The 15,097-nt window shown below is 50.8% G+C and overlaps 2 protein-coding genes across 2 annotated transcripts; one reads left to right on the top strand and one right to left on the bottom strand.

Moving 5' to 3' along the window:
- Nucleotides 1-28: 28 nt before the first annotated feature.
- On the bottom strand, nt 29-3,800 carry MRPL20 (mitochondrial ribosomal protein L20). Its single transcript, XM_039564111.1, has 4 exons — nt 3,635-3,800; nt 2,466-2,576; nt 1,451-1,528; nt 29-619 (listed from the first exon to the last, which is right to left on the bottom strand). The coding sequence occupies exons 1-4, from the start codon at nt 3,719-3,721 to the stop codon at nt 443-445; spliced, it is 453 nt and encodes a 150-aa protein (XP_039420045.1). The 5' UTR covers nt 3,722-3,800; the 3' UTR covers nt 29-442.
- Nucleotides 3,801-6,181: 2,381 nt separating this feature from the next.
- TMEM88B (transmembrane protein 88B) lies at nt 6,182-10,100 on the top strand. The gene is made up of 2 exons (XM_010405882.3): nt 6,182-7,240; nt 9,026-10,100. The coding sequence occupies exons 1-2, from the start codon at nt 6,971-6,973 to the stop codon at nt 9,290-9,292; spliced, it is 537 nt and encodes a 178-aa protein (XP_010404184.2). The 5' UTR covers nt 6,182-6,970; the 3' UTR covers nt 9,293-10,100.
- Nucleotides 10,101-15,097: the final 4,997 nt, after the last annotated feature.

Here is a 15,097-nt window from a genome sequence, read left to right as displayed (position 1 = left end):
CAAAATTAACACAAATTGTTTCCCCATAGCAGTTATCAATAAAAATGTCTTTATTAAGTGCTTAAAAATAGAAACTATGTGTGTCCTTAACAACCAGGGTCCACGTGTGAGGGTCAACATCTCCCTCCCCAACCCAGCTGCATTTTCCCCATTCGGTGCCAGAATTCACCACGCATATTGTGTTTTTTTTCTAGTAGCAGTTACCAAAAAAATATCTTTATTAAGTCACTCTATGTCCTGACCGCCAACCTTGAAGTGTGCTTTTAATTTAACAGCTTTCAGTGACAACAACACAGGGAAAAAGCCACCAAGGAGAAGTTTCACACCCACACCATCCTTGGAGGATTTGTTCCACGTTTTCCAGTTTAGCAGCAGTCCCACAGCAGGTTTGCTTCACAATCAAATCCCTGCTTCCAACAACACGTATATACAGACTCTGATATCAATGGTGGTGGTGCACAATACGTGAAAATATCCCCTCTGGTTCTTTTCCATCTCCCAGGGCAGCCAGGAACCCTTCCTGTCTCCTCCTCTGGGCTAAAGCAGCCAGGGACTTGAATGTCTTTGGCTCATAAATAGCCAAGTCAGCCAGAACTTTCCTGTTCAGCTCCACCTGGGACTAAAGGCAAGAAAAATAGTTGGTGTTGTTGCAATTTTTAGGAACAACACTGTAATGCTTAATCACTCTTTATTAAATATAATGAACGCTCATTACTGTTTATATAAACACTCTTCATTAAGTATCATCAAAGACTCTTAAGGCTTAAGACCTGAGGTCTTAAAGCAGATTAACTTTTTTCTACCCTCTACAATTTGGAGCTGTTAAAGACTGTCAGGCACTCCCTGGCCATGGATGTCTCATTAATGCATTGTATAAAAATTATTTACTGGCTTTCTCTAAGTTTTTCTGGTAGAAACCAAGAACCAAAGAAGAATCTCTTTATTTTGCTCAAGGCCACGTGTTCCAGGTTAATCCATGGCATTTGTTTCAGCTCAAACAAATGAAAACAGAATCAACAAATTGAAACAAATTCCCAGCATGTTTTAAAACCAGGGACAATGGCACTAAGTCTCTGCACTCTCCATGCTCAATAAATCATCAAGTAGTGAAAAGAATAGTGATTTCTTAGGTTTTGGGGGTTTTTTTTGCTAATCCAAGCTTTGTATTTTTAAATTTCTCACAGTAAAAGAAAAAGCAGCTGTCACTGAATGCCCACAAAAAAAAGCATTTTAGAAGTCTCATTCTTAAGATACTGAATTAAAGTTTTGGGGACAGAACAAGGGACAGAGCCACCATGTTCACCAGGATAACAGGGGATAATCCATACAGGGAAGAGAAACAAGTTTAGGGCAGAACTTAGTTCCTGAAGTGGATGAAACTGCTTTCACAAGCAGCAGGCCTTTCATCACTCTAATGAGTGAGTAATTATCCTCCAAGCCACATCCTTACCTTGACCAGGTTGCTTATGAAGGCTGGGTACTTCAAACCATGCTCGAGGGAAGCTGCTCCAATCCTTGTAATCCAGAGCTGAAGGCGTAAAAATCAATATATTGCATGAAAAAATGCTTTAAAAGTGAACCTTTTGCCATGCTGGTCTGCTCACACTTACTAAATATAACATTTTCATAGGATCATGGAACATCCTGAGCTGGAAGGGACCCACAGGAACACGACACAGGAAAATGCTTCCTTAAACTCCTACTTTTCACCCACTGGCTTTGAGGGAAAATGTAGGAACCCAGAGTGCCGAGACTATTTCTCTGCCTGTTTTTAAGGGTTCTTACCCCCCTGAACAACACTATTTTAGCTTCAAACCTTGGAAAAAATTACCAACAGTCAGACAAGAACTAGAAAATACAGTGGTGTGAATTAGGTGATAGACTACGATGTAAGATTGTCACAGGGTGAAAAATTTAGAGGTTTTGGGCTTCTCTTTGTAGTAAATAGAGAAGAGTAAAAAATATCAAAATGGAGGATTGTTGTTGTTCTCTAAACCTTCTTCTCCTTCTCCTACTACTCCATATTCTGCAGTAAAAGTAGTTTGGAATGACTGGATAAAGAATTCTGCAGTTCCTAGTCGTGTTACTGAATAATTGGTAGGAAAGTGAAAATAATGTACGTTTTTAGTAACTATTGGTTAAAATACCTTTAAAAGCTGTGTAAATCTTGATAATTAGGCTCACTCCTGCTTTTCTGTGCTCTGTGCTGTACCTGGGTCACGCTGGTGGCTCTGTTCCTCTGATAAGACTTAATACACAACTATCTGGAAGCATTGAAACTCAAGGAAAAGTCTGGGTTTATCTTTGAAACTCCTTGCAAGGACTTTCAGCAAATTCTCTCCCATCAGGAGGGACTTGATTTACGGCACGGTTCAGTGTCAGGAAACCCCCCAGCAAAAGCAGCAGCTATTTCCCTTCTGCCTGGCTCCCATTTTGATGTTTCCACCCAACATTTTGCTCCTTACCGCTCTGAGGGATCTCTTCTTCTCCCTCCTGGCCTTGGTGGACCTCACGAAAGCCCTGCGGACGCTCCTCACTGCCAGCCTGTAGCAGCGGTTCTTCCTGCCACGAAAATGCTGGAAAAAAACCCCAGGATGGTCTTATTTAATTATATTTAAAGCCGTCCAACCTTTCAGTAACACTAATGAAGCTTATCTGCATTTCACAGCTCTCCACGACAAGGATCACCGAACCCTTCACAAGCACCCCCAAGCCTTCAGTTGGCACATAATAAAAATATTCTTTCCTCGGTTTGTATCATGGAAAACCTGAAGCTGAGGAGTGGGAAAGATCTCAGTCCAGCAGAAGCAAAACCAGGCCTAACTTTGGGCTGTGGTTCTGTGGGAAAGGCAGCCACAAAATCATGGTCAGTGCTTTCACCCAACCCTGAGCTCACATATTTATTCTCATTCCTGAGCTCCCCTCAGCTGCATCTATATGAACAGGGTTGGGGAAGGAGCCTCTGATTTCTCAAAGAGCTGCCCAAACAGAAAAAAATAATGAAATTTGTTTACTTACATCCATCTGATGTGACACAGGAAAAAAGCAGCCAGTGCTGCATCAGAAATAACTGATACTGTGGGCAGCTTAGGTGCTACAAAACCAAAATATTCTCACTTCCTGCAACGTTTTCTATCTCAATAGTACAGCAAGATGTACTACCTAGGACATCCTTGAGAAATATTCTTCCCTAGCCTCGGTACAGTAGCTTGAACTTCAGCTGAAATCGCCTTTCAAAATGCACTTGAGAACAAGGTTAATTTTTTTTTCCCAGTAAAACAAACAAACAAAAAACACTCAAGAAGAAAACACAATCAACACAGCCTCCAGCACGCTGTACTTAATTAAATACAATCAATTCATAGCACGAGGCAACCAGAGAATGGCGGAACGGTCTGGGTGGAAAGGGACCTTCAAGGCCCCCCAGTGCCACCCCCTGCCACGGGCAGGGACACTTCCACCGTCCCCGGCTGCTCCAAGCCCCGTCCAACCCGGGACATTCCAGGGATGGGGCAGCCGCAGCTCCGGGACCCTGGCAAGGGGCACAAGCAGTGCCGGGGCCGGGCTGCGGACAAGGGGATGCGGGGATGGGGCTGAGCTGGGGCCGGGGGTGGCCCGGGGACCTCGCACTCACCCGCGCGTACTTGAGCACCTCCTGCACCCTCCAGAAGCGGTCCGAGAGCCGGCTGCGCACCCAGCGCGCCGCGCTCAGCACCACCATGGCTGCGGCACCCGAGCCTTCCGGGGCGGGGCCCGAGCCTTCCTGTGATCCTGCCCCCGAGCCTTCCCCCGAATCTTCCTCTGATCCTGCCCCGAGCCTTCCTCTGATCCTGCCCCCGAGCCTTCCTGTGATCCTGCCCCCGAGCCTTCCTCTGATCCTCTCCCGAATCTTCCCGGCCCTGCCCCCGAATCTTCTTCTGATCCTGCTCCGAGCCTTCCCGGTCCTTCCTCCAGCCCTTCCTCCAGCCCTTCCCCCGGTTCTTCCTCTGATCCTTCCCGGCTCATCCCCCGGTCCTTTTCCTGATTCTTCCCGGACCTGCCTCCAGCCCTTCCTCCAGTTCTTCCCCTATCCCCAACCCTTTTCCCGGCCCTTCCTCCTGTCCTTTCTCGGTTCTTCCCCAGCCTTTCCGCCTCCCCCGGCTCCTCTCCCGCAGCACGGTGGCTTTTCTCCGTGCTGGGCATCCTCTTCCCCAGCCTGAGGACAGCCATGGAATCATGGAATATCCTGAGTTGGAAAGGACCCACAGGATCATCCAGTGCAGCTCCTGGCCCTGCACAGACCCCCCAACAGCCCCACCCTGGGCATCCCTGGCAGCGCTGTCCAAACGCTCCTGGAGCTCTGGCAGCCTCGGGGCCGGGACCATTCCCTGGGGAGCCTGGGCAGTGCCCAGCAGCCTCTGGGGGGAAGAACCTTTCCCAAAATCCAACCTAAACCTCCCCTGACACAGCTCCAGCCGTTCCCTCAGGTCAGTGGTCACCAGAGACCTTCACCCTCTGGGTAAAGAACCTTTACCCAATCCCAGCCCTCTCAAGTGACCATCATCACCTGCATGAGGTGTGACCCAAAGCAGCCCAAACCTACAGCTCAGCTGGGAGCAGCCACACACGGTGTGGTGGGGCTGTACCACGGAGCTGCAGCCAAAATTCCCTGTAAAATGGAGCTGGGCTGCTTGGAGTGTCCATTCCCACAGCTCAGTGAGGGATTTGGAGCAGACTTTGGGCCGTGTATCCCCAGCAGTGCTCAAACCACCAATGTGAGAAAAATGGGGGTGTTGGAAGGATTCCATAGTGGGTAACAAGCCTTGCAGCATCCTGTAAGGGTTAGGGTTAGAGAATGTGAGACATAAAATGAAAATTTATGAACTGCAGCAAACCACAAGATGGTGCTGCCAGAAAATTATTCCTTGGGAGCAGCAGTCCTTGCGTCAGAGAACTGATGGGTTTGTCTGCTGCCCTTTAATCATCACCGGTTCCAGCATCTCAAAGCAATGATGCTCCTGTTATAAACTGCTCCATCATCAAGATCTTTCCCACTTCTGGGCAAGCACTTGTTAAGAATGTGGAAATTTCACAGAATTAGAGAATCTTTCTTTGTATCCCTGAGGTTCGTCTGACACAAAGTTCATTTGGTTATTACAAGAATCAGTAGAATGTGTGGAAAATAAATTTACAGAAGGCAATTTTCAGCCCTCCCACAGGTTAAAATACATTTTCATTATAGCAAAAGAACTTTGGAAAGTCTCACTGGATTTAGCAAAGCTTCACTGAATCACTTTTTGGAATACTTGAGTTGTGTTTCACCACACCCCTGTGCCATCACCAGCAGATGGTAAAACCAGCTGTAGGATTTTTAGTTGCCCAGCACCGAGTTCATCTTTCCAAGGTTTAAGCCTAAAATTGATTTCTCTTCCTGTAGTTTTGGGTTGGGTTCTTTCTGTTTGTGTGACTCATCCTTTTTTTCCCCATAAATCAAGCTTGAAAAATATTATGTCTTTAAATCTAAACAGAATTTAGACAGGCAGAGTAAACACTGAGCTCCCTGCCACTTGTCACGTTTATGGTTTCCTGCACAGATTCAGACTTTATTATTAACACTGTCTCTGGCCTGAAAACAGGATGGATCCAGTAGTTATTTCCCTCGGGATGTCTGGACAGATCTGAGAAGAGATTTCACATTTTGCAGCTTGAGTGGAGGTTGCTGCCCTGCAAACTCCCCTGGGAGCCATCCAGCCCAAGAGTGCAGGGAAGGAAGATGATGAAAATGGACTTGTCACACTCTGCTGTCTGTTTTAAAGGTTGTTTCTCTCTGTATTTTTTAATATCTCTCTCTTATTACTGTGACTGTATCTTAGAGGCTACACAGGCATGGAGACGTCACTGAAATTCTTAAATAATATTGATCATATGAGGCAGATGAAATCATTGGTAATTGCTGTGCCTTCACTACAACAATTTCAATACATTCTGCAAACAGGAACAGATGACTGCAGAGCACGGATGATTTCTGAGGAATACAGTGATTATTATCAATTTCTCTAAGGTTGCTTTTGGTTTGTTTGTTTAAATCCAGAGAGGAATTTTAGAAACTGACTCAGAATAATTAAAGTTGGAGAGGGACCATCTTGACCTGGGGATGGATGGCTCGAGCGTGGCTCTTGGGTGCTGTGTGTTAAATCCCATCCGTGGGGAGACAGATGTGAAGGATTGGCCAGCACAGAGAGCAGCTCTGAGGCTGTTCTGTAAGCAGAGCAGTGTTGCAAAGCTGAGCTGCCTCAGAAGGGACGACACTGCTGGGTCTGAGTGGCTGTGACTGCAGCTGAGAGCAGTGACACCACCACACACTGCTCCCATCTCTGCTGCACGGTGAGGGCGAGGACTCCAGAGAGAGGGGAAACAGCTCCTGCTCTTTATCCTCACTGCTCACCTCGTTTGGATGAGCCTTGAGCAGGAATATTTGCTTGGGTACAAGGTGAAGAGCATGGAAAGGTGAAGACAAGGAACTGCCTGTGAGTGCCTAAGCCTGATATCCTGAACGCCCAGCTGAGCTCAAAGGTGGAGTGGGATACTAAAGTCCCTGAGCAGCCCATCCCAGCTGCCACAGCAACCCTTTGGGACCTCTTGGGATCGTAATCCTAGGAAAAACAACAACCAATTCAGTAGGACTCTGGATTCTAAACCAAAATAAAAGCTACTGCCAAACTTCCAGCAGCCTGATCTGCTTTGGGACTGAGGCTGGGACGCTGCTGGAAAAGCATCTGAAGGAAGCAAACTGTGCTGAGCAGGTCCTGGGGAAGCAGCGGGCCCAAAGGGACCTTTCCTTCCCTGCTCCACGATGATCTCTGGTTAAGGGCTCCTGGCCACGTGTGGAAGAGGCAGAAGAAGCCTTTGCAAATTCCTTCCCAGCTCTGTTAGACCAAAAGCAAGGAAACCCTTTTGGATAAGAGCGTGGGTTGGTGCATCTCCTTGAAGAATGTCTGGCCAGGACCCTGAGGACTTTGGAGCAGAAATCCTCTCGGAAAGGTCTCGGATGATCCCTGGGCTCCCCCCGTATGACATGGATGACCAGCTCCTTCCCAGGGAGCCGCGCAGCCCCTGGTGCTGCCTGGCGTGGAGCCTGGTGATAGGAACCATGAACTCCCTGGTCTTTCTCCTTAACTTGCTCCTGATGTTTGTTATTTTCACCATTGTGCTGCTTCCTACCATTGTGGTGGTTTACTTTGGCTTCCAGTGCCACTCCCAGGTAAGTGCCTCGCTCCCTGTGGCTGCAGGGCCACACCTGAGGGTTCCTTTGAGCAGTGACCCCAAAGGCCAGGCAGGACTCCCCAAGCTTTGGCTTTGTTTCCCTAAGGAAACAGATTTTTCCCTGTGTGAATGGTCTGGGCTGACAAGGACAGGTGTTGTGGGGAATTGGGCAATAAAGTTGTGTCCCCATGGAGGTGCCAAGCAGAGGTGCCAGGTGAGGTGAGCACACTCCGTGCCGTGATGGAGCTGCTGTTTGCATTTGCATTTCACAATATTTCTCTCTTCCCTGGGATTTCTGACACTGAGAGCTGCCAACCTGAACTCCAGAGCTCACAGTCCTGCCTGGGCTCTGTGAGGGTTTGCTGCTTTCTGTTTAAGTAAGTTTAATATCCATTAGGATCTGCCTAATGATAGGATTAGTAAAGTCTGACAGGATATATAATCCCCTTCTCATGCCAATCTAACATTCCTGTTCCCAAACATTCTGTGCATTCCTCACACCAAAATGAGCCTCCTTTGTCCATCCAGGCTCTGTTTGTGTCCTCTGCACTGCATTATTTCCTTGCTTACCAATCTCTTCTTGGTAGATTCCTTTAAACATTTTTGGGATCGCTTGACTAATTGTGGCTGTGAAAAAGCAGTTCCCTGTTTTCCTTGCAGGCACGGGCTGTTGGAGCAGCTCAATGTGCCTGTTTCATAAGTTCATAAACAGGCACTGCAAACTGGACTGAAAATGAGAAAAAGCCTCCCAGAACTGCCCGTTCCAGCTTCCCTCACCTTGGGAAACCTCAAGTTCTCCTTTGCATGCACAGTCAGAGGCTTTGAGGAGATGCAAAATGGTTTTGAGTGCAGCCAAGTGGACCAGAAGTGAAAGCCCCTGTGTTGCTGGAAGCTGTGAGGAGTCTTTTAACACAGAATTTCCTTTAATGCAATCATAGCAAGGGATTGTGGCTTCACCAGAGCAGTCCCTGCTTTTGGGCCATGGCTTTTCAGTGCCTCCCCAGCAGCCAGAGGCCGATTTCTGCACTGCAGGTCCATTAGACGGATTTATTGTTGGTTTTTAGGATGATGGGTTGTGTTTCTTTTACTGCTGAAAGAATAAGGAAAAAGAATAAAGTCTGGGGACATGGGGGCTGCCTGCAGTATTTGTTAGTGCAGAACAACGGAGTGCTCAGCTCATCTCTGCTGCTGCCAGCACCAAAGGAAGGCTTTAAACACCACTCAGCCAGGCCCAGCGAGGTTTTCTTTGCAAGTGGTCTCTCCTGGCAGGTTTTTCAGGCAGAAATGAGTGCACACAGAGAACAGAACACAAAGGGGTCTGGAGGGTCTCCAGCCATGGAATGACCAACCTCCGTCTGCAGAATCGAACAGATTTCTGTGGTTTTATTGATTTTGTTAGCAACATTTTCATTTTGTAATTCCCAGTGTAGCACCAGGAGGCCTTTAGATTTGGTTTGTGCCTATCCAATGCTATTGGATGATTTAATAAAGATGAGTGTTTCCTGCTCCAGGAGCAGTGTGCGGTGCTCTTGTCTCACACGGCTCCTGGGATAATTGAAAGCTGGATCGAGATGTGATATCAGCCACAGAGTCTACCTGAAGGTTGCTGAGCTCACCTCTGGGAGAGGGAAGAGGTGTCTTTTTCCATGAAAGCACTGGAAACACAAGGGTATTTTGGCCACTGCTGTCACCACCAGGCCAGTGACATGGTGCAGGTTAATGTGGGACTCTCGGAGCTCTTTTCCAATTTAATGACCCTGGCTCTGCCTCGCTCTCCCCACAGGTGCTGCACTCCTCTGCCCGCTACTGCAAGAGCATCTTGGACGACAACAGCTCCTCTGCCCTCATCATCCTGGGCTTTGTCATCATGTCCCCGCTGCTGGTGGTGGCCATGGCCATCTACTGCAGCCTGGCACGGCGCCTGCGGCTGCTCATGTGCTTCCAGCCCTACAGCCTGGCTGTCTACAAGGGGGGCCGCTGGTGCCACCCTGGGGAGGGGGCTCCGTGCTGTGCCAGGGGCTGCAACACCCAGCTCAAGGCCTGGGTGTGACCCTGCAGCACCTCCCTGTCCCTCATCCTCAGCCCTGCCGCGGCTCTGCCACTGCTGCTCAGCCAGGTCAGCTTCTGATTTATCCCAAAAACTGCCACAGAGTGAAAGCACAGCGTGGGACAGGTGTGGGGAGGGTGTGGCAGCTTTGTCCTTCCCAATGCTCTCTGGTGGTGTTTGTTGGTGTTGTTCCTGTCTGTGTGCTGCTCGTCGCTGGATGCTGTCGCCCTGTGTCCCCAGTTTTCATTAGGAACCATTCCCAGTTTTCTGTAGAAATAAAGTTCCTGCCAAATCCCCCCTGGAGGAGTTTGTTCTGTCGCAAAGCCCTGGCTGCAGCAGCACCACCCCTTGTTCCACGCTCTGTAGCACTGTAAGGTAAAATGTAACTTCTGTTTTCTTCCTGAGGATTGGTTTTTCCAGCTACTTGCCCTGCCGGGCCCTGATACCACCCAGAGGAATAACCAGGGGTGGCTACAGGGGAAAGTGAACTGGGGGAAAAAAAAAAGGAGGAAAAAGAGTTGACATTTTCTGACAAGACTGAAGAAAAACAAGAAAATTCTGTTCCAGGCAAGGGAGATCTCTCAGGATAACAAGGTTTTGCCTGAGGGCAGTGTCTGCTCGCTGGGTACAGATATTTGATAGGAGCTGCTGTTCCTTTTGCTCACCTGTTGTCTAATCCAGCTGCTTTTACAAGGAAAGCATTCTTCAGCCAGCCTGGGCTGCCAGTATTGTAATGAACCAGCCCTGCTGCTGTCCCTGCAAAGAAACCCAGAGTTATTTGCTACAGCCTCCCCAATAAAGCAAAAATGTATTTAATTTGGTAGTTCACTTTACAGAGAATTTTAATAACAAAGGGGAAATGAATTTACCTGAAATGTCAGCAGCAGAACAGACAGCTCAGGCAGCACCTCAGGGTGTCCTGGCACGGGCAGAGCCCCAACAAGGCATTCCCAGGAGGGCTGTAGCTCTGAGGTGAAGCTGGCTTGATCCTAAATTTCCTGTGGAGAGCACAGAGCCATATCCTGAGCCTTGGCTCAGATCCGAGGCAGCTGTGCCAGCCTGCAGGGCCCATGTGCCAGGCAGGGACTGTGCCCACAGATGTGGGGGATCCCTGCCTCTGCCTCCTCCTCATTCCCACAGGCAGGGCTTTGTTCTGGCGGCTCCCAAACCAGCCCAGAGCCCAGGGCACAGCAGGGAGGACAGAAAGAAGTGTATTTTAACTGGGTTTTTTTTTAAAGTTTAACCATGTATGGATTTAATTTCCCTGCAACATCTCCATGCTCAGAGCCACGGCACTGACCTGGTTCTGAGGCACCTCAGAAGACACCAAAATACATTTCCTTTGGCCAGGGACGTGTTTATTATTTGTGCTTCCCTGCCATCACTGCACGGTCCAGGTGAAGCCACAGGAAGATGCCTTGGTGGTTATCAGATGCCTTCAGTTCTTGGAACGCTCAGCTGGGGGTGGTGCAAACACAAACCATCTGTCAGGCTGAGCTGAGATGGGGAAGATCGTCTTCTAGAGCCAAGGACAACACAGAATTTATTGGAAGGATGCTGCATTCCTCCTCTGAGGGAGGCCAGTGGAGAGGAAGCTGGAACCTGCTGCACATACCATGAGAGGATGTGCTGCTCCCCATCTCCTCCCGGGCAGTTTAATATTCCAAGTGCTTCATTTTCTGTGGATAACTCTCCAGTTAAATTGGCAGGATTTGCATGGTAATATAATATGGTAATATACCCCCAGTGACGTGTTCTGGACAGTTCCTTGTGCTCTCTCCATTTCTGTTGCTTCACTGAAACTTGACTGTCTTCAGGGAAGCTTCTCCTGCCCTCCCTCCCCTCTCTAACTGGTCACTGGTGATTGTTTCCAGCTCTGCTGGAGAACTGGGTTAGAATGGATGGAAGTGATTAAAGAAAGAATAATCTGGGAGTGCCTGCAAGGGCCCCTTCTCTCAGCTGATCCTCCTAAGGGGCTGCAGGATGGGTCACAAAGTGCCCTGGGAGTCCTCTCCTGGAACAGGGCTGGGGCACTCACGGTGGGCTCGGTCCCCCTTTAGCTGTCACCCTCCGGGCTGGAATTTCCCCGAATTCCATGTATTGTTCACAAATTCCTGATGGAGCTGCTCCTGTGCCCGGAGGAGCAGCTGCTCCTGCTGTGCCCAGGCCTCGAGATGGGGCTGTGGGGCTGAGCCTGGGACATCTGGGGCATCCATCCTGCAGGATCCCTCCCAACCACGCACCTGGGCATGGATTCTGGGATGGATCCTTCTGCCTGAGCAGGGCCATTGGTGGTTAACAGCGTTTCTCCCCGGATTTTTGGCCAGATCTGATCCTATTTAGCTGCTGAGGGCTGAAAAATGCCAAGTGGGAGGGAGTATGTGCTGGAGTGATCCCATGATGAAAAACACAGCGTTGTTTCCCAAAAGGAAACTCCGGGGGATCCGTGTGTCCTGGCACAAGGCAGGGATCTTCTGTCAGTGCCAGCAGTCACCTCCCAAAGCGGCTGCCACTGCTTTCCCTGAGCTGACCCCAGCCACCTCCTGCAGCTGGACAGGGACACGGCTCCCACAGCGCCGAGCTGCTGCTGGGAATGATCCCGGTGCCTGCGCGTGGCAGCGGGATGGCTGGGGACTGCCACCATCCCCTGTGACAGAGCAGTGCCAGGGGGACTGGGGGCTGCCACCATCCCCTGTGACAGAGCAGTGCCCGGGGGACTGGGGACTGCCACCATCCCCTGTGACAGAGCAGTGCCAGGGCAGGCCAAGCCAGGCTGGGCAGCGCTCCCGAGCTGTGCCATGGCAGCCCAAGGGAAGGGAAGGATCTACGCCCCATTCCCCAGGGGGAAAACACAGGGACAATTATCAGCCCAACAAAAGAGCCGCTTTCCCAGAGAAGAGCTGGGAGTTGCCCACGTTGCTCCGGGGCTGTGCCGCTGTCCCGGCCGTGCCTCGCATTCCTGCTCCCTGCCAGCGCCTGAGCTCCTGGGAACGCTGGGTGGGCACCGGCACAGCCCCTGGTGTGCCACACCAGCCCAGGCTGCGCGTGGGTGCCCGTGGCTGCCAGGAGCATTTAAATCCGCGCCAGCTTTCCCAGGCAGCTCCTCCCTGGCCACACGGCAGAGACACGAGTGCCTGTGACACAGGACAGCGAGGGGGGGACAAGGGACACTCCCGAGCTGTGCTCCAGGAATGCCGCCTCGCTGGGCACCTGGCCTTAGGTTCCTTCCCAAAAACCAGACCTGTGGACTCCTCTCTCCTGAGGCAGCTGCGAGGAGGAGCATAAAGGTGTTTTCCTCAGGGTATTCCTGCGTTCAGGAGGGTGACTGGGAGTTACCGGAAGGGACACTGGCCCTTAGAGAGCATCCCAGCTTGGAGCTGTGCCCGCTGGTGAGCTTTTAGGGAGCTGCCTGCAGCTGCCAGAGCATTTTCCAGAGGTGCTGGCTCTGTAACCCCTTGGCAGCGGCAGCGTGGGGAGCAACAGGAGGGTTAATTCCTGAAAGTTCTGTTCTGCTCCTGCTCCTCAGCAGAGCAGTGAACAAACCGAGGGGCTGAAATTCCTCTTTTGGCAACAGCTTTCTAAGGGTTGCAATGCCAATAACACCGTGTGTGACTGCTCTGCCCATCCTGGCAGCTCACGGCGAGCAGCACAAGGGCACAACCACAATTCCCAGCCCCTGCACCTTCCTCGTCCCTCTCCAACAGAGGAAGAACATGCCTGAGGAATCACAGGATGGTTTGGAGCTGTAAAGATCAGCTCATTCCCACCGCCCTGAGGACGATGGGTTTGGATAACGGGGTGAGAAGTGCCAGGAGAAAGTGCGGCGTGGGAACAGCCAGGGCAGGTGGCCAAGGGTGTGAGGGGAGCTGGCTCCGAGTCCCTTGTCAGCAGGAGAGGACAGGGATGCAGTTGGCTGCGGCGGTGTCCCAGGGAAGCGATCTGCACTGGGGATCTGCTGCTCAGCAAAGCCGCTGCTGCTACTGAGCCCTGAGCAAATCCCCGGCAGCTCCAGGGCGTGGGGCAGAGCAGGATGCAATTAAAGGCTCTTGAGGATTTCCCCACAGGCACGGAGAGGTGATGGCCTCTGAAGGGACTCCTCGCCACAGACATTTGGGGAGGAGGAAGGGGGAAGCAGAATTGTCCTTTTCTTTTCCTGTCTTTCAGCATATTCTTGTCTGGGGCTTTGACCAGACCTGCTGGCACAAGTTATCACTCTGGGTATCTAAGGGGAAGCTGGAAAGCTGTTCCGAGCCCTTTTAGGAGCTGGAGATTGTTCTGCCCTCCTGACTCTGGGGTGCTTTGGGAGACAGGACATCTCCGCACGAAGCAATTTGTTCCTCTGGTGGGTTCAGCATCACCAAGGTCAACCAGGCCACTCTGGCAAGGACAGCTGGGTCACAGCAGGAGATGCTGGCGTGCTGCTGCCCCCTGAGACACGCTGGGCAATCCTCCAGAGGGGAAAAGCAGACAGGATGTGCAGGGCTGGACCTGGCTTTCAATGGTTTGCGTGAACCTCGGGAAGAGACAAGAAGCAAAGCCAAAAGCTCTCAGACAAGCCAGGGGTGCTGTCTGGTTTGCTCTCTGCTTTCAGGTGCTGCCAGCCCCACTCGTGCCTCCTCCATTGTTTCCCAAGCACTCAGGAGAGAGCTGAGGAAACCAAGCCCTAGACCCTACACAGATGAACAGAAGTAAAATTAGAAACCAGGGGAGCAGACTTCCTCCAGATTTCTCGCTGCTGAAAGCCCGGAATATCTGCTTTGTCCCTGAAAAGTCCTTCACCAGCTTACCCTCAGCAGTCAGGGCTGTTTCAGCTCCTGTTGTGATGCTGAGGCTAAGGCTCTGCTCAGCACATTTGGGAAAGATTTGCCTTTTGGCCTTTTGGTGTCTATTTTAGCTGTGCTGACCCTCACATTTAGAGTCCCACCTCTTCGGCCATCCTGGATCCCTCAGCCTCCCTCCACCAGCTGCTGCTGAGGTGCAAACAGAGCCCCTCTGCTCCCACTCAGTGTTTGAGAGGAACAAGTGTTTGCTGAATCCATCTGGCAAACAAAACTCCTCATCCCCATCCTTGCCCTTAACGAGCTCAGCTGTGCAGGGCCTGGCTCTCCTGCCAGGAGCTTGGGCTTTACCCCACCAGGGCGTGGGAAGGAGGGAAGAAATCCAACCAAACTGCTTGTGGAGAGTTCCTGTTTCTTCTTGGAGCTGGCTGCCCTCTCTCTTGCTGCCTTTACCCTCAGAGGTCTCGACCCCTGGAGAGGGAGGCTGGGATTGTGTCAGCTTTGGGGACAGATGCTGTGACAAAGAGCACTTTTCTCTCAAGCAGGCACCAGCTGCCCTTCACCTGCTGCCGGACACGTTTCGTTTGCTGTGGAGTCCGACCCAGCCTCAGCTGGATGCACCAGGAAATCCACTCTGCTTGGGATACTCCTTCGAGTCACAACCCTCCAGATACTCAGAAATCCACAGGAAAATGAAGCACAGAGAAGAAACCAGTCAGTGCTTCAGAGAACCAGAGCATTTTAGTCCAGGTGACAGAGAGAGGGCTCATTCAAACCCCTGATTTCCTGCTTATCCATGATTCCATACTCCATATCCCACAGGAACAGAGGGAGCAGGGGGAAGACAGAAAACCAATGTTTAAATTCTGCAATTGAAGATGTCACTCAGCTGAATAAGGGTGTGAATAACTCTGTTATTCTTCTGGTTTGTTCTCACTACCTGGGCGTGGCTCCGCTTACCTGGGCCAGACAATTCCTGTCAGCACTTGGAAAATCAGCTTTCCTTGGGATTGCACAGGTCCTGGGGGTG

This window comes from Corvus cornix, chromosome 21 (genome assembly GCF_000738735.6).
Source record: "Corvus cornix cornix isolate S_Up_H32 chromosome 21, ASM73873v5, whole genome shotgun sequence".
Classification (NCBI taxonomy): Eukaryota; Metazoa; Chordata; class Aves; order Passeriformes; family Corvidae; genus Corvus; species Corvus cornix.
This window is presented reverse-complemented; position numbering and strand designations above follow the sequence as displayed.